Raw genomic sequence first — 20,185 nt, forward strand, 5'->3', positions numbered from 1 at the left:
GCCCAGTATCACAGGCGGTGGTCCCGTTACGTCCCCATGGGGCATATACGCTGAGACCACCCACAATGCGTTACTGCCTCGCTTGAGGCAGACCGTGGTTACGTCAGCATTGCTGAAATTAGAGAGAATAAAAGCTTTAAATTCCTTTTTAATAAGCACACAGGATCTAGGCCTACCTGCCTCCCCATGCACCAAGGTGTTGAATTTTCCCGTCCTTAATCCAGAAATTTTTCCGCCGTTACTACTCAGCCACGGCTCCTGGACAAGGACAATATCCACTCCGCCTTTCTCAAGACAGAGCAACAAGTTTGCGGAAGCCGCCTTAGAATGCTGAAGATTGATTTGACGGATTTCCATCAACACCACTCTTCTTCTTCTGCACCCCATCCTTGGCGGCTTCGCCCTCGGAGACTAGGAGATCCTCCTCCTCCCCCAACAGACGACTTACACTGATGACGGATCCCGCCATCGATGATTCGCCCTCGGAGACCAGGAGCTCCTCCTCGGCCCTATCAGCCAGACGACTAGCACTGATGACAGATCCCGCTATTGACGGGACGTCAACAGTGCTTTCGCTGTCCAAATTAGCGGAGTCAGCATCCACAACCATGGGTACTGGCTCCCCTGCGGACGCCTCCACCTCCCGAACAGTCTCTGTGGGAGAGGAACCATCTCCCCTGGAATCGGCGTGGTAGATTTTGAGAACCACACGCTCGAGGCCATAGGAGATAACCCCCCTCGTGTCAGAGAGAGGACCGGTGGACTCTGCGTTTAGCAGAATCAGCACTTGCCGACGTGGCCCAACAGCCTCCTCTACTCTGAGGACCCTCCAGTTATGCGTCGGAAGGTTCGGGTTGCAGTAACGCATTAATTCGAGTATTTTCTCCGGCTGAGATGGCCCGGCAGGCAGCCACACCCGAGCCCTCGGTCGAAGGGGGAGATCCCTCCGTTCCACGGCCTCGAGTCTGGCCCCCCTCCAGACCTCCCCTACCAAAGAAATTATTTTCTTAAAGATACAGGCCGACCGCTCGTCAGCACAAGTAATCAGTCTAAAACCATGATACCACCCCGAGTATTCGACGCATGGCCGCGTACCTGGGCTCTCCATAACAGCGGTCATATAGGCCGCTGACATGGCGCTGGCGACCCACGGCCACTCCTCTCGGGAGATGGCACCATCCTCCCTGCTCCTATCCAGGACCCCGAGGGTGATGGAGCTTGCACGTTTAGCGATTTCGCTAAACGAAATTGCGTCCCCACCTCCTCGGGCCCTTTTTGTCGTTGAGGCATTCCGCTCATCCGACCTTTGCCGCTTCATAGCCCCCAAACCCTGCTGCTCACCCGCATCGTTCGACACCGGTGTGTGGTCGTCGCAAGCTACGACTCTCCTGGCCCACTCCAGCGTCCGGGAATGCTTCTCAGACATCTGAGCTGCATCCCTTCCGCCGTAGCGCTCCAAGATCTTCTCAGCTAGGCGCCGATCACCCAGAGCTTTCCTACGCGGCGTCGATCGCCTACCTTTCCCGGCAGGCTTCGACCCCAGGGCTCCCGTTGGGAAAGCTCCTCGCGACAGGGCTTCCTTACTCGTACTGGGCTGGTCCGCCGCATTCGCCGGACCTCTGCCTTTCCCTGTCACAGCCCCATATGGGCCTGCATTGGGTGTCGGTTTCGACACCCCTCCACTACCCGAACTACCCGTACCTACGGGGTTTGAAACCAAACCCCTGCGCTGATCCGTCTGATCAGCCCTTTTGACCCGCCGGGAGCTTTCCCGGCTGGCGGCGACCTGCTTCGGAGCACTCTCCGCACCTGTCGCGTCCCTCGCACCATGACGACTTTCGCCGTCACTCCTACCCTCCTTTTTATTCGTCTTCGTGTCCATTCTAAGAAGTCCCCCCTCAAGGCCGCTATCCGGAGCCGATTGTGTAGTCGCCCTTCAACGGTCCCGTGGTTATCTATGCTGCGCAGGGAGGCCATGCGAGGGTTGACGCATTACCTTATGAGTAATGCGTTCAGAGCCAGACCGGACGCAAAGCGGGAAAATCTTCAACCGCACCTACACCACCAACTTAACGGCGACGGAGCCGGAACGTACCTTGAGGCCCGCCACGGTTTTAACGGGACGTGGGCAGGTGCAGCATTAGCCTACCAGCCATTTCGATAGGGTTTCACCCCGACCTACTAAGGTGGCAGAATACTGCACCTACCAGCCCAAAGTCATCAATTCCTATCCATAGTCAAAATCAAGTCCCTAACAATCCGGTTCGTCACCGTTGAGTACCGATCTTGACCCTTAACAGGGTCCTCCCTCCCCTGAGCTCGGCACAATGACTCAGGGGTGCGGGTTTTTATCGAGTTGTCCTCTCTAGATCCGCCATTATCAGTAGAAGCAGGGGCACCTCGTGCAGGACGTGACAACCAATCACGTGTGACAATTCGTCACTATGGCCGGTCTAAGACTGATACCAGTCCCTGATCCAGGGCCTGGAACCACGTATGATATCCAAGCCAAGTATCTTAATCCTGATTTTGCACTTACAGGGTAAACTTATAATTTTTTTCACATGGTAATGGCGTATGAGGGACATTTTGATTTGTGTTATTTGTCGGCGAATAGGACTAAAAATTACCTGTTTCATTGGTTTTTAACAATTTTAGCAAAGAATGAATGAAAACGAGCTGTTTTGACAAGTCTTTCATAATTCAAAAAGTTCAGAGATAAAGATTAAATATTCACTCGTTTTCTTGTAAGCTGATGTAATCCAAAGTTTTAATTTTTCGAGATTTTAAGATACCCTACAACAGATGACTGGTCAGTTTATGTTCACACACATAGAATGCTCCTAGGGCCAATGATGAGCGGCCCACTGGTCTTTGAATTAAATTTTTGTAATGAAACTGTATGAAAAAAAAACTTTGTTTACGTTTTCACAACAAATTTAAATTTTGAATTACACCTTTTTAAAATAAAACGGGCGATGTGTTTTTATAAACTCCTTATGTTAGAACCTTGACTATTGTAATATTTTTTAAAAAAGTTTTTTATGATTAATTTGGCTTAGCCATTGAAGGAGCTAAGTTTAAGTTGTAACTCAAATATAAATTATTAATAATAAACTAAACTAAATCGACGATACGCAAATGAATGGTCGGCTCAAAAAACGTGGTAAGCGTCATTTTCGACACAACCGAACTGAGTTCTGATTATCGTAAATACTGCTCTCTTTCATTGCTCAAATACCAATTATTCCTATGTCATACATAAACTATAAATTATAGTTTATGGCAGACCTGTTAAGTTTGAATTAGCAATAGTAATCAATTAATTAGATGCCTATTTTAATGGCCAAAGATTATTTCAATTGTTTTCCGAAAAAAGCAATTACTAATTGAGTACCATTAGAAAAAAAAAAAAAAAAAAACATGATGTTTCCGATTATCAAAATTATTACTTTTGATTATTTTCAATTTTTTTTTATATTTTTTGTGATTTTTTTGATTATTTTTAATTATTTTTCCGCTTTGTTGAAAGAAAAATTCTCGTTTGTTTCATGCACGGTATAATTTCTACATACAAGTACATTTTAGGATGCAATAGTAAATCGAAAGCGCTTATCGAGGTGAATATATATATGCAACATATAGGGCGAATGGTATATGAGCGTTGATATAAACATATTCTCCGGTAAGTATACACACATATGCATATTTTACTACACTCATTATATAAAATAATGTGGGATCGAAAACGGCGGTTTTTCTAATTGCCCAGGCAATATGTAAAAAAATGTTAGGTTCATAGGTTGGCATCCAAGAGCTTTCATTTAGCAACGATCCTTTATGGTTTCGTCCTGATGTCTAGCCAATATTGTTATATCCAAAATAAATATAACCATTATTTTGGATTACGTTATGGCTATGCACTGATTATTTTGCGCATACAAGTATATTGGTGGATGTAACGGTATATCGTGAGCGCTTATCTGGGCATATGGTTACTTGCATACCAACCTACAAATTATCGTGTCTATAGATGTATCCGACGAATACCTTGCTGGGGATTGCGTATTGTTTTACGACAAAACAATTAGGGAGTTCACAATATGTACTATTCATCGTATTGCTTTAATCATGCTATTTTATTACCACAGTTGTAAAACTGTTGTTTTTCCCCATGCACAAATATTCCTATTTCAATACAACCTTGAAAGGTATGTTTAGTGTGCTATATGTGTATGCTATACGATCAGCTGATTTTGTTTACCATCATGTTTACAATTTGTGCAAGACCGAAATCAGAAGTAATTACTAGTATTAATTAATTAAACAGAAGAATGGAATTAGAGCAAAATAATAAAGTCAGTTATATTAATTAAATTCAAACTCATTTGACTTTTTAAAAACTTTTTGGATTCCAGGTCAAAAGCAAGCGCATTCGCTGCAACCCAACTCGGAGATGGACGGTGTCAGATGAGAAGTGTCTTATTGAATTTGTACTGGAAAATCGGCTACTTCAGGTTTGTTTTTGCTTGCACAGAAGTAAAATAAAATTATGTGGAATCATACATGTGGGAATGAGAACAGGTAGTAAGGATAGTCTGCAGGATAGTCTGGTAAATACAAACAATAGAGAAAGGGTGGCAACGTCCAATGAGGCGATGGCAAGTGGCATCTATCACGAAAGTGCAGCTGAAGTTGAAATGTAAACGCGAAAAGGTCGTAAAAATGTACCAGTTGCGATTGTGCGCGCTTGCTCTCGGATATAATTAAATTTAAATAACTCTCACGATTATATTTTAAAACGTTTATAATTCTATTTCAAATACCAATGGACTTTACTTAAATTCTAAGTTAAAATATTTAATAAACATTCTTGAATTAAAAAATGAACTAAACTGTTTAATTATCCCACAATATTTGGGGACTCAACCGATTTATGAGCGAATTTGAGCCAAAAAAGTGCAGTGAAATGTGTACCAATATGCAAATGTAAACTGTAAGAAATAAAACGTATTCAATTACCAAGGAAAATGAACGCATATCGAAAAATATGTACAAAAATGTTAAAAGTGTTAAAGATTGATCATTGAAAACGTATTGGGAAAAATACAAGTTATGGCGTGTCTATTTAAAAAGCAAAAATTCGAAGAAAACGCAAAAGCAAATTGAGCAATGACAGAGTTAAAATGTGTATTCGCTCATTGAAACGTAAATTGTAGAAAATGTGTGTAGGTATTACAATCATATGAAGAAAACTAGACACGAAAAGTTATGAAGTTATGAGAATATGGTGAGTTTGATCGCTCCTTGAAACGCCAATTTCAAAAGCAAAGAGCGTAAAACCAAAACATCGTCTTTAAATAAAAACGAAAAGCAAAAGCAAAGCGTGCATATACAAAGTCTATCGTAACCATTGTGAATTCATACAAGTGAAAAATCTTTCTATTCCTCCATTGCCATACCTACCTGTCAAATGGCCAGAGAATGGAAGATAAGTTTGATTTTTGCTCGCGGTTATTAAATTGAACTGCATGAATTGCCCATTTGTATCTCAAATCAGCTTTTCTTTTAAATGTGTATACTGAAAATCAGACTAAATATTTCTATTCATTTCTAAAATCTAGTTAACAGATAAAATCATAGTGTACCTATACAAGTGTGTTCACTAAGCGATAAACGTCAAAACTACAAACAGCCTCGCTCACCTGATGGAAATCTCAGGTCTAGAGTCGCATTTTTGGTCTCAACGACAACATTTTTGACTACCAATCGTATCGACTTTTTCAATTTTTCAATCATTCTGCGCACTCGGTAATGGTATCCATTTTGAATTCGCTGTCATTCCGAATCCAGCGAGTGCCTGTCAGAATGCTTGACAGATAAGTCAACACACTTGTACTTGTACACTATGGATAAAATCTGAGCAGCCAGTTAAGCAAACATGTTAAAATATGTAAATAATGCAATAAACCAGTCGTCTACAAAAAATTTTGAAAAACAGTATTGAGCAAATAAATTAAGTAATCGAACAGCGATTGAACAGGTGATCGAGACTGTTTACTATTGTGAACGTTTTTGTCAAACATTCACTTGTATGAATTCACAATGATCGTAACGATGCGCCAAAGTTTGTATGTAGTGAGCGAGCGAAATTATCAGCTAACTGTAAAGAGAGTGCGAGAGCAAACAATGTTTGAGTTTGTATAGAATTTCTTCGTATGCAAAGCCAAGCGTAATGCGGCAGTTAAGCGGCAGTTACCCACGAACGTACGTACAAAAAACGGTTCAGCTGACACGACCTATCTTATGAATGTGCAATGTAAACGAAAACTCACCGACGTGCAACGCCCGTACGTGCGTAGCCCGGAACGTAGAAATCAAATCAATTTTGTTTTTTTCCGTAAGAACGTGTCAGCTGATCGCTCTCTCACTAGACAGAGTTGCCTAGTAAACTTTTGTGCGCCAATTTATGACCGTTTGCAGTTTTATGCAAAAACACCTAATTAAAGTTTGAAACTGAATTTCAATTATTATGTTTTTCTAAGAGAAACTGAAAAGAAAGAAACATTTACTGGCGTATTGCGATGGACCCATTTCGAAAACCGCCAACGTCATCATCATCAGGCAATTTTGTAACGTTATCAAAGGTTTCACCGGGATTCGAACCGTGAATCACATGGTGAAACTGCAGTAGCCTTTAACCACTAGGTCATCCTGCTGGTACTTGTTTCCATGCCTAATTCAGAATTTATCATTTTTACGCTAACAACACAATTGAGACATTTTGTCTCTATATTGATTTGTGTGCCATTATAAGCCGGTGTTAAGCTCATGAATTCTTAAATATAAGTATAAACTGAACACACCATTAAACAAACATACATAAAAATTTACAACTGATCCTGAGTTTACAAAGCTTCTCATTCGCAACGAAGAAGAACTTTACAAAAACAAATCTACATGGCACACAAATCAATATAGAGACAAAATGTCTCAATTGTGTTGTTAGTGTAGAAATGAGAAAAACTGAATTAAGCATGAAAACAAATACCAGCAGGATGGCCTAGTGGTTAAAGACTACTGCAGTTTCACCATGTGAATCACGGTTCGAATCCCGGCGAAACCTTTGATAACATTACAAACTTGCCTGATGATGATTACGGTGGCGGTTTTCGAAATGGGATCATCGCAATATGCCAGTAAATGTTTCTTTCTTTTCAGTTTATCTTAGAAAAACATAATATTTGAAATTCAATTATTATAAACCGGTGTTAAGCTCATGAATTCTTAAATATAAGTATAAACTGAACACACCATTAAACAAACATACATAAATATGTACAACTGAGCCCGAGTTTACAAAGCTTCTCATTCGCAACGAAGAAGAACTTTACAAAAACAAATCTACATGGCATACAAATCAATATAGAGACAAAATGTCTCAATTGTGTTGTTGTGTAGAAATGAGAAAAACTGAATTAAGCATGAAAACAAATACCAGCAGGATGGCCTAGTGGTTTAAGGCTACTGCAGTTTCACCATGTGATTCACGGTTCGAATCCCGGTGTAACCTTTGATAACATTACAATTTTGCCTGATGATGATTACGTTGGCGGTTTTCGAAATGGGTCCATCGCAATATGCCAGTAAATGTTTCTTTCTTTTCAGTTTCTCTTAGAAAAACGTAATAATTGAAATTTAGTTATTATAAGCCGGTGTTAAGCTCATAAATTCTTAAAAATAAGTATAAACTGAACACACCATTAAACAAACATACATAAATATGTACAACTCAGCCCGAGTTTACAAAGCTTCTCATTCGCAACGAAGAAGAACTTTACAAAAACAAATCTACATGGCATACAAATCAATATAGAGACAAAATGTCTCAATTGTGTTGTTAGTGTAGAAATGAGAAAAACTGAATTAAGCATGAAAACAAATACCAGCAGGATGGCTTAGTGGTTAAAGGCTACTGCAGTTTCACCATGTGATTCACGGTTCGAATCCCGGTGACACCTTTGATAACATTACAAAATTGCCTGATGATGATTACGTTGGCGGTTTTCGAAATGGGTCCATCGCAATATGCCAGTAAATGTTTCTTTCTTTTCAGTTTCTCTCAGAAAAACATAATAATTGAAATTCAATTATTATAAGCCGGTGTTAAGCTCATGAATTCTTAAATATAATTATAAACTGAACACACCATTAAACAAACATACATAAATATGTACAACTGAGCGCGAGTTTACAAAGCTTCTCATTCGCAACGAAGAATAACTTTACAAAAACAAATCTACATGGCACACAAATCAATATAGAGACAAAATGTCTCAGTTGTGTTGTTAGTGTAGAAATGAGAAAAACTGAATTAAGCATGAAAACAAATACCAGCAGGATGGCCTAGTGGTTAAAGGTTACTGCAGTTTCACCATGTGATTCACGGTTCGAATCACGGTGAAACCTTTGATAACATTACAAAATTGCCTGATGGTGATTACGTTGGCGGTTTTCGAAATGGGTCCATCGCAATATGCCAGTAAATATTTCTTTCTCTTCAGTTTCTCTTAGAAAAACATAATAATTGAAATTCAATTATTATAAGCCGGTGTTAAGCTCATGAATTCTTAAATATAAGTATAAACTGAACACACCATTAAACAAACATACATAAATATGTACAACTGAGCCCTAGTTTACAAAGCTTCTCATTCGCAACGAAGAAGAACTTTACAAAAACAAATCTACATGGCACACAAATCAATATAGAGACAAAATGTCTCAATTGTGTTGTTATGTAGAAATGAGAAAAACTGAATTAAGCATGAAAACAAATACCAGCAGGATGGCCCAGTGGTTAAAGGCTACTGCAGTTTCACCATGTGATTCACGGTTCGAATCCCGGTGTAACCTTTGATAACATTACAAAATTGCCTGATGATGATTACGTTGGCGGTTTTCGAAATGGGTCCATCGCAATATGCCAGTAAATGTTTCCTTCTTTTCAGTTTCTCTTAGAAAAACATAATAATTGAAGTTCAATTATTATAAGCCGATGTTAAGCTGATGAATTCTTAAATATAATTATAAAGTGAACACACCATTAAACAAACATACATAAAGTTTGAAAACTAGAAAAGTTTGAACTAGATTGATTATTTTTTAGTCAGTACAAGGTGTAATTACTTTAGAAATTTGATCCCCCAAGTGAGTTTCAGATTCAACAAAATTGTATTTTCCCACATACTTTATTTAGTTTCAGAGATGTATTTTAAATTGTATTACTCATTCTCTGAGTATTAGAAAACCTGCTAAGTAAATATAATTCTGCGAGGATTTATTGTAAATTAATCTAAAATTAGATCTTTTAACTCCGTATCATTTTCCGCTACCAATTTTCTGTGAGCACTCAGCATACATAAACCTTTGAAAAAAAAAAAATACAATAAATATATTTAAAAAAAAAACTTGATTTACCATTAAGGCGAGATTCTGCTTTTGTTGTTCTCAACCACGTCTTTACCCTCCTTAGAGTGCTGAAGGAGCGTTCCCACAGTTGTGGTTGTGCAGGGCATTGCAAGCAGAATTTCAAGTGCTTCTCTTATTTTTGGATGGTATGCTGTCTTCTCGAAGGCACATACAAGGTCTGTTGGTCCCTAATTTTGCAAACCCTGTACCACATTTCCAGTTCATTATCAATGCCATACAAATTATAAAAAAACCTTGGCATCGGCAAGTTTGCTTTCAATGTATTTAAGACTTCTCTTTTTGACAATATTTGGATGCAATGTAGTCAAACAAAGAGCAGGATAATTTTGCTGCGAAAACCTTTCACTAACGCCCCAATTCTAGTCTGGTAACAACATTCTTCACCACGGTAACGAAATCATGTGGCAACTTTTACATCATTTTGGTATTCTACCCGCGAAAGTAGCCGGATAATTTTTTACCCACAAATGTAGGTGGTTATATCGAAATAACCACACAACAGCTGTTGTTTAGAAAAAGGCAAAAGTGAAAACATAAGCTGATGAATTCTTAGATATAATTATAAACTGAACACACCATTAAACAAACATACATAAAGTTTGAAAAATTGTGAAAATAATTCGAAATAATTATGTAAAAGTGCAGATTATAAATAAGTAATCTATTTATATTTATTTAATATTAATTCCAGCCTTTTACAACATCAAAACTTAAATTGCAAAAAGGTGGTTTTTCCATAAGCATGCATGCAAAATGGTCAATGGCAACAATGCTTATCTGTAAACAATACACACACAAATATGTTATGTACATGTACACAGACGCACACATTGATTCCTACGCGCTTGATGCGGCAGTTACTCACGAACGTACCTACGTACCAAAAACGTGTCAGCTGACACGAACTATCTTATGAGTGTGCAATGTAAACGAAAACTCACCGACGTGCAACGCCCGTACGTACGTAGCCCGGAACGTAGAAATCAAAACAATTTCGATTTTTTCCGTAAGAACGTGTCAGCTGATCGATCTCTCACTAGACTGAGTTGCCTAGTAAACTTTTGTGCGCTAATTTTTGACCGTTTGCAATTTTATGCAAAAACACCTAATTAAAGTTTGAAAAATTGTGAAAATAATTCGAAATAATTATGTAAAAGTGCTGATTATAAATATGTAATCTATTTATACTTATTTAATATGTATTCCGGCCTTTTACAATATCAAAAATTAAATTGGAAAAAGTTGATGTCTCCATAAGCATACATGCAAAATGGTCAATGGCAACAGTGCTTATCTGCAAACAATACACACACAAATATGTTATGTACATGTACACAGACGCACACATTGATTCCTTCGGGCTTGAGAGTTCGGTCAAACGTGCTTCGTACGACAAACGTCCTTACGTACGGCACACGTCGGTGGGTAACTGCCGCATTAACCAAGTGAATTTGACGAAAATTAAAGATAGCGAGCATAATTTTTGTGGTTGCCGAATACTGGAGGAAGAAGACACGAAAGCAACACAATGCGAATGACAAGGAAACGAGAAAATCGAAGCTAAGTGAAGCAGAAAGTAGTTTTGTAGTTTATCGTAGTTTGTTTTGATAATGTGTTCACTTATTTCATTTGTATTAAATTTGTACTTAAATTTTGTAATTGTAATGCGGCAGTTACCCACGAACGTAGAAAAAACGTGTCAGCTGACACGACCTATCTTATGAGTGTGCAATGTAAACGAAAACTCACCGACGTGCAACGCCCGTACGTACGTAGCGCGGAACGTAGAAATGAAAACAATTTTGATTTTTTCCGTAAGAACGTGTCAGCTGATCGCTCTCTCACTAGACAGAGTTGCCTAGTAAACTTTTGTGCGCTAATTTTTGACCGTTTGCAATTTTATGCAAAAACGCCTAATTAAAGTTTGAAAAATTGTGGAAATAATTCGAAATAATTATGTAAAAGTGCTGATTATAAATTTTTCATCTATTTATACTTATTTAATATGTATTCCGGCCTTTTACAATATCAAAAATTAAATTGGAAAAAGTTGATGTTTCCATAAGCATACATGCAAAATGGTCAATGGCAACAGTGCTTATCTGTAAACAATACACACACAAATATGTTATGTACATGTACACAGACGCACACATTGATTCCTACGGGCTTGAGAGTTCGGTCAAACGTGCTTCGTACGACAAACGTCCTTACGTACGGCACACGTCGGTGGGTAACTGCCGCATAAGAGTGGTAATTGTAAGAGAAACGTGGTTAAACGAAGATTTTCATGATAATGGGGTTTTTGATAAGAATCTGTATAATCTGTTTCGAAAAGATCGAAATAGTTTAAGAACTGGTCTTTCTCGAGGAGGAGGAGTCTTAATAGCTGTTAAGAAAGAAATACAGTCTTCTCAGGTTCCTCTTAATATAGGTGATACTGCCCAGACCAACTAATAATGTCAATAAAAGGCAAAACCGGTATTCTTCACGTTGGTTTATCTTAGATCCCGCCAAATAGTGCGGAGAAACTTTATGAAGATCATGTTAATAATATTATGTATGTTTCGAGGGACGATTTTAATTCGCAGTTATGTGTATTAGGTGATTTTAATTTAAATAGAATCATCTGCAGTTATTTATTTATTTATTTATTTTATTTATTTATTTGAAACTTATTTGTACAAGTAAGACACTGTCTTTTAGGTAGTACATCACATCAAAAAATTGAAGTTACATACATATAAATAAACTTAATAAAGAATGAGCACAAAATTTTGATTAAAAATAATAAAAAGCTTATACGTATTTAATTAATAATAGTGTGATAGAAACAATTCCAGACCAATATTTGAAAAATGAAGGTTTGGGATATGTAAATTAGGGTAAGTTAAGAGTTTAGGAAATATAATACTGCTTGTTTGAAACATCCTGCCTTACGAATTGGTTTTGTCTTGGAAGGAAGTGAGTTCCATAGACGGATTGTACTGACAAAGAACATTCTAGAGGATGTGGAGTATTTAAAGGCCGGTATCAACAGATTCAATGTTCGAGTGGACTGACTCAAGGTTAGCTTATTAAATAGGTAAGGGGGATATTGAGAATGCAGAAGTTTGTGCAAGAAACATAGATTTCTCATTTTTAAGAAATTGCAGACGTCACTCCCGAGTATTTGCACGGCACACGAAGGTATGTGATCGTACTTTCTTTTAGAAAAAACAAATCGGGCGGCATTATTTATGGCCAGCTGAAGTTTGTTAAGCGATACCGAATCAAGGTTACCATATATAAGTTCACTGTAAGAAACTTGAGGTACTATAAGAGTTTTTACCAGCTTCAGTTTAGTGTCTCGCGGTAGTAAGTAGGCAGTTCTGTAAAGATGGCGAGGGGTGTTATAGATTTTACCCACCACAAAGCTGATATGGTTAGCACTAGTATGACTAGAAATAATTCTGAAGCCTAGATTGGTAACCACATCCTGGAAACCTATTTTATCACCATTTAGCAAAATTTCAGGAAGGCTGCTTAAATCGTATGCTGCGTTCGATATTGCAATCGCCTTAGATTTTGACGCATTAAGATGTAGCTTATTTGCGCTAGCCCAGTTACTTATGCGCTTTAAATCATTATTGAGCCTAACAAATAAGTCTTCGGAGAGCCCGATCGGGCGCGACATGTAGAGTTGGGTATCGTCAGTGTAAAGGTGTATAGATGCGTGGCGGCAACAGGCGACTATGTCGTTGATAAAAAGTGTAAACAATACTGGTCCCAGGATGGATCCTTGTGGAACGCCCAACGTTATGGACTTTAAATCAGAGAGTTTATCACCGCACTGAACTCGCTGGAATCGGCCAGTGAGATAATTTTGCATTAACTTAATTGCAAAAGGGCTGAAATTATAGTAATTTTCGAGCTTGCGAAGTAGTATTTTAGAATCAACCATATCAAAAGCTCTTGAGAAGTCTAGAAGTACTAATACCGTAAGATCGTTGTTGTCGTAAGCTGGACGTATATCTTCCAGAATCTTCAACATGGATGTAGCACAACTATGGCCTTTTCTGAAACCTGATTGGACTTCAGACAGCAAGAGGTTGTCATGAATATTGTCAATTATCTGCTTTGATAGTAGCTTTTCGTATACTTTGGATAAAGCAGGCAGTAGGCTAATTGGTCTGAAGTCTTTGCAGGAATCAGGAGAATTTGATTTAGGAATGGGAATAACATTCGCCGTTTTCCATTCACTTGGAAATCCACTGGTTATTATAGAAAAATTAAATATATGTGTCAGAGAAGAGATGGCAAAGGGAAGTATAAGTTTGATAAAACGCAAGCTAATGCCGTCGATTCCCACGACATTAGACTTAATAGCCATAACAGCTCCTAGCACATCATTCTCAGTTACCACAGTGAAATCAAAAGTACCTGAGGTAGGCCGACTTTTAACCCCGGCTACAGCTATTTTACTATGATCGTTATCATCTTCATACATAATAGCATTATTTTCACTATCATTTGATTGGCCGCGTAAAAAGAACGAGTTCATAACATTGGGGTCAATGCTGCACTCAAGACGGTCTTTTTTGGATACTCCTAAGGAACGAAGATTTTTCCAAATCATTCTAGGAGGTAAATTAGTATCAAACTTAGCATTCAGATAAGCTACCTTAGCATCGCGGATGCAAAGATTAACCCGATTTCGCAAAACGCGGTAAGCTTCCCAATGGGTTGCATTTTGAGATCGCTTCCACTCCCTGTACGCTCTCCCACGCTTTTTTATTAAATTTAAAATTTCCGCTGTAAACCACGGCTTCTTATGGCTTTGAACTTTTATGGTTTTTAGGGGAACATATGCATTAAAGAGGTAATTAACAATGTTATAAAAATATTGCAATTTTTCATCTAACGTAGAAAAATACACACATCCTCTCCAATCCAGACGAGAGGCCTCTTCATTTAGAACTTCTAAGTTAACACCGTTGTAGTTCCTATATGTTAATTCAAAGCCAGATTCTTTAGTATTAAATTCCAAGTCATACGCTAATATCTGCATTTCATGGTCAGAAATGCCTTCCATGGGAAGTTGGTCAAAATGATTTACGAAATTGACATTATTAACACATACCAGGTCTAGCAGACTAGGTTTACTGTTGGGAGCAAAACGGGTTGCGAATTGATTTATAATGTGTAAATCACACGATTCAAAGCTATCTATGATGGACTTACTACGGGAGTTACTACTAAGAATATCTATATTGAAATCACCGCAAATAATAACGTGCTCATAACTTAGAGAAAACTCAGTCAACTTCTGAAATAAGTAAGTTAGGTCATTGGACCTGTTAGGGTTGTAAACACAGGCAACGAAACACTTTGTCCGAGTGTCGCTTATCTCAAAATGCTTTCCACTTCACTTCCAAGTTCTGACTGATACACTATTCTAGGATTTAAAACACCTTTGCAATATATAGCAACTCCTCCACCGCGAACATTGCCTTTTCTGTCGTTTCTCAATAGTACATAATTACCCATTTTATAGGAGTGATCATCAACGCTGGACCTGAACCAGGTCTCAGTAATACAAATTAAATCAATAACGTTATCATCAAATATATATGAAAGATAATCTAACTTCGCAGCCGTGAGACTACGAGAATTTAAATGGCAGATATTTAAGGTTTTGCGTATTTTGAATATTTGGGCCAAAATACACCTCACATGCCCACCGTCAGCACAATCATTGGTCAAATCACCCATTAACATAACAAACGGGCAAAATGTGCTCAACAAAGCAGTATGAAAAATTAGAGCGAAAAAGTAAGGTGAGAGTGATAAACAAAGAAAAAGAAACAATATAAATTGACAATAGACTAAAAGCTAGGGAATGAAACATTGCATTAGCATGCTGTATTAAATATAAATATTGCATCACACATATGTACATATTTTCATAATTTCTCTGCTACTGCAATTCAGTCAGCGCTCTCATGTCATTAATTTTAACTGCTTCGCCTTGTTGGTGAGTACGCACATACACAGCTCCACGCATTGTGAAAACAGAAATAAGCCGCTTCTGTTTTTTTAGTTGAAGCGCATGTTGTAAAATCTCACAGTTGCTCCTCGTTAGACATTCATGCACAAACATTTTGCCGCTTTTGTTGTTCCCAATATCCGTAAGTCATTGGCCTTTTGCTAGTTTTACAAAACAATGCAATTGCCCTTAGAAGTGAAGAGCGGTCAGAGGGAGAGTTTAACTTAAAAATTATCGGCGAACTACCATTTTTGCTCTTACGTATGCGAAAGGCAGAGCGTATTGACGGCACACTTAGCTTGACAGTGCGACATATGTTTGTGAATACTTCACCTAAATTTTCATCTGCAGTCTGTGGAACTCCACTTACCAAAACGTCCGAAAGCACAGCATTGTTTGACATTCATTTATCTGCGTCTTGAGCGAATTTACCTCCAATCGAAGCTGCTTGCATTCAGTTTCCGCTAATTCAACCCGGGTTTCCATACCATTGTAGATTGTTTTCAGATTTGTGATCTCTGCCGTCAGCTCACCAACTCTTTGAAGAACTCTCTGCTCAGACTCTCTTACAAGTTCAGCAAACTGCTCCATCATGCTCTCTTTCCATATGATCAATTTTGCCTCTAGGCGGGAAATCTCACTAGAACTTGGCGGCGGGCTCTCCACTTTCGAAGCCTTCACAAATGTAGGAGTGTGAAGAGGAGAAGAAGGTGAAAATGTTCTTATACCAACCAATGTAAATTATGCTAATGAAATGTATTTAGTTGATAGTTTTTACAGTTTACAATTAGTTCAAATTAATAACTTTGTAAGCTCACTCGATAAAATACTAGATCTAAATTTTGTTAGCAATGATCTAAATTGTGATTTGCTTTACTCTTGCTTTCCGTTATCGAATACTGACAAGCATCATGTACCATTAATATTAGAGCGTGAGTTTTATGAGTCTGCAAGTGTTGCAATTAATAATGAGATTGGTTTCAATTATAGTCGGTGTGATTTTGGATTGATAAATAATTTAATTTCCAATGTTGACTGGCAGCTTCTTTTTTATAATCGCATTCTTGTGGACTGTTTTAATTTATTTAAAAGTAATATCTCGGAAATTGTAGAAAGCAATATGCCTCGTCTTCCAGCAAGGGTTTATAAGTTATCGTGGTATACAAAAAACCTAAAGAAACTTAAAAAACAACGTACAAAATATTATAAGCTGTTTAAGGAATCGAATTCCCTTCAACACAAGCAAGAATTCTTAAAGTACGTTAAATAGTTCAATTGCCTTGATAAATTCTTATACAATCAGTATATTAATAACTTCGAGAATAACATCAAATCCAATCCAAGGTCGTTTTGGAATTTTATTCGTTGTAAGCGATCATCTTCAGCTATTCCGCGGTCTGTGTCTTACCAAGGTATAAATTCAACATCAACTTATGACTCGGCAAATTTGTTCGCAGAGTTTTTCAAAGCGAATTTCGACTTTAGTGAGGCCTCGTGTGATAATAGTGGTATGCTAAATAACATATCGTCTTGTCTTGACTTCCCAACATTATTTCTTGACATAGATGATATTATTATAAGTATTAAGACTATCAAGAATTCAAAGCAGTGCGATTACCAACAATTTTCATCTTTTTTTCTAAAGAAATGTATGGTTTCGGTTGCGGAACCCTTGTTGTACATTTTTAATTTGTCGTTAAAGTCAGGAATTTTTTTGGATGATTGGAAAATTACTTATATTGAACCAGTTCACGGGAATGGTAATAAGAGTGATGTTTCAAATTATCGACCAATTTCTAAATTGCCCGTTATATCGAAACTGTTTGAGAAAGTGGTTATGGGAAAGTTAATGTCGTTAGTTCAGCGGCGGACGTTCAACAATTTCTAATCTCTCAGTATTTTCCAATTACTGCATTTCATCGTTTACAGATGGTTCCCAAGTCGACTGCATATATATTGATTTATCCCAAGCTTTTAATAGAGTATCTCATCGAGTATTATTGGCAAATCTACAGCATTGGGGGTTTTATTATACCTTCTTACAATGGATAAGTTCATATTTATCTGATAGAATCAATTTTGTTGTTATCGATAACCGTGGATAAATAAATGCCCTTTGAATAGAATTAAATTGAAAAATAAATTAGGGAAAAAGTGCAACAAACATCCACATGATAACAACTTGAATACTCGCTTTCAGCAAATATTCAAACGAATCAAAAGAAGAGTGGAAAGTAATAAATAGGATTATTGACAAAAACACAAAAAATCATATCGTACAAACATTCTAGAGTCACCCTTGGTCCACCTTTATGGCGATATCTCGAAAAGGCGTCCACCTATAGAACTAAGGATTACTCCCTTTTAAAATACTCATTACCACCTTTCATTTGATACCCATATCGTACAAAAACATTCTAGAGTCACCCCTTTCCCACCCTAATGGCGATATCTCGAAAAGGCGTCCACCTATAGACCTAATAAGCACTCCCTCTTAAAATGCTCAGTAACACCTTTCGTTTGATACCCATATCGTACAAACATTCTAGAGTCACCCCTGGCTCACCCTAATGGCGATATCTCGAAAAGGCGTCCACCTATAGACCTAATGCCCACTCCATCTTAAAATGATCAGTAACACCTTTCGTTTGATACCCATATCGTACAAACACATTCTAGAGTCACCCCTGGCCCACCCTAATTACGATACCTCGAAAAGGCGTCCACCTATAGACCTCATGCCCACTTCCTCTTAAAATGCTCATTAGCACCTTTCGTTTGATACCCATATCGTACAAAAATTCTAGAGTCACCATTGGTCCACCTTTATGGCGATATCTCGAAAAGGCGTCCACCTATAGAACTAAGGATTACTCCCTTTTAAAATACTCATTACCATCTTTCATTTGATACCCATATCATACAAACACATTCTAGAGTCACCCCTGGCCCACCCTAATGGCGACATTTCGAAAAGGCGTGCACCTATAGACCTAATGCCCACTCCCTCTTAAAATGCTCAGTAACACCTTTCATTTGATTCCCATATCTTACAACTAGAGACACCCCTGGTCCACCTTTATGGCGATATCTCGAAACGGCGTCCACCTATGGAACTAAGGATCACTGCTTTTCAAAATATTCATTAACAGCTTTCATTTGATACCCATATCGTACAAACATATTCTAGAGTCACCCCTGGTCCACCTTTATGGCGATTTCTCGAAAAGGCGTTCACCTATAGAACTAAAGCCCATTCCCTTTTAAAATACTCATTATCACCTTTCATTTGATACCCATATCGTACAAACACATTCTAGAGTCAGCCCTGGTCCACCTTTATGGCGATATCCCTAAATGGCGTCCATCCATAGAACTATGACCTACTCTCTTTTAAAATACTCTTTAATACCTTCCATTTGATACACATGTCATACAACCACATTCCAGGGTTACCCTAGGTTCATTTTCCTACATGGTGATTTTCCTTATTTTGCCTCCATAGCTCTCAACTGAGTATGTAATGTTCGGTTACACCCGAACTTAGCCTTCCTTACTTGTTTACTATTATCTTTATTTATTTTCGCTTACAATTCTTTATGTTTTCACTTTTGCCTTTTTCTAAACAACAGCTGTTGTGTGGTTATTTCGATATAACCACCTACTTTTGTGGGTAAAAAATTATCCGGCTACTTTCGCGGGTAGAATACCAAAATGATGTAAAAGTTGCCACATGATTTCGTTACCGTGGTGAAGAATGTTGTTACCAGACTAGAATTGGGGCGTTAGTGAAAGGTTTTCGCAGCAAAATTATCCTGCTCTTTGTTTGACTACATTGCATCCAAATATTGTCAAAAAGATAAGTCTTAAATACATTGAAAGCAAACTTGCCGATGCCAAGGTTTTTTTATAATTTCATATTCATATTCATATTCATTTTTATTGAGTCAATGGCAGAAACCTTACTGACTAGATTTACAAGTTTGCAAATTAACTTAAAACTAAGCAACTAAAATTAATTAATTCAAGGATGAGATAAATTTTCTCGATAGTAAGACTCAATCCGTAACTTAAACAAAGGCCTGGGCATTGCAAAGTCAAGATTTAGCATTCTGGAAATTTTATTAAACTCTTCGAGACCTCTTGTGAGAGGGGCAAAGCTAAGGTAATTGGTTCTCAGAACTTCACCGTAGAATATATTATGAGAGCGTAGAGATCTACTAGGAACTAGAAAATTTAACTGCTCCAACAGAGCTGAGCAATCAATAGTACCAGAGATAATATCGTAAATAAACATTAAATGTTGTACTGAGCGTCTGACATGCAGTGGCATAACATTTATAAGCATGCACCTGTTTATATAAGGTGGTAGGGGATTAACAAAATGAAGGGGTAGGAGGGCGAGTCGAATGAATTTACGTTAAACCCTTTCAATTCTAGCAGAGTATGTGCTGTAATTGGGATTCCATATGATAGAGGCGTACTCTAATTTAGATCGCACTAATGAATTATACAATATACTCCTAGTGTATGGGTCCTTAAAATCCTTCGCATAACACCTTAAAAAAGCTAAATTAGCATACGCTTTTGGTATAAGATAGTTAACATGGTTAACGAAAGTGAACGAAGAGTCGAAAATGACACCAAGATCACGAAATTCTTTGA

At 37.9% G+C, this 20,185-nt stretch overlaps 1 protein-coding gene across 1 annotated transcript in view; it reads left to right on the forward strand.

Annotated features, from left to right (window-relative positions):
* LOC137254259 (leucine-rich repeat-containing protein 15-like) overlaps positions 1-20,185 on the forward strand; it is a 1,016,997-nt gene that overhangs the window by 152,507 nt on the left and 844,305 nt on the right. The window contains exon 2 of the mRNA XM_067791948.1: positions 4,419-4,517. Within this exon, the coding sequence (XP_067648049.1) occupies positions 4,419-4,517 (99 nt within the window). The remainder of the gene's footprint in view (positions 1-4,418; positions 4,518-20,185) is intronic.

The sequence above is a fragment of the Eurosta solidaginis genome, chromosome 5 (genome assembly GCF_040869045.1).
Source record: "Eurosta solidaginis isolate ZX-2024a chromosome 5, ASM4086904v1, whole genome shotgun sequence".
Lineage (NCBI taxonomy): Eukaryota > Metazoa > Arthropoda > Insecta > Diptera > Tephritidae > Eurosta > Eurosta solidaginis.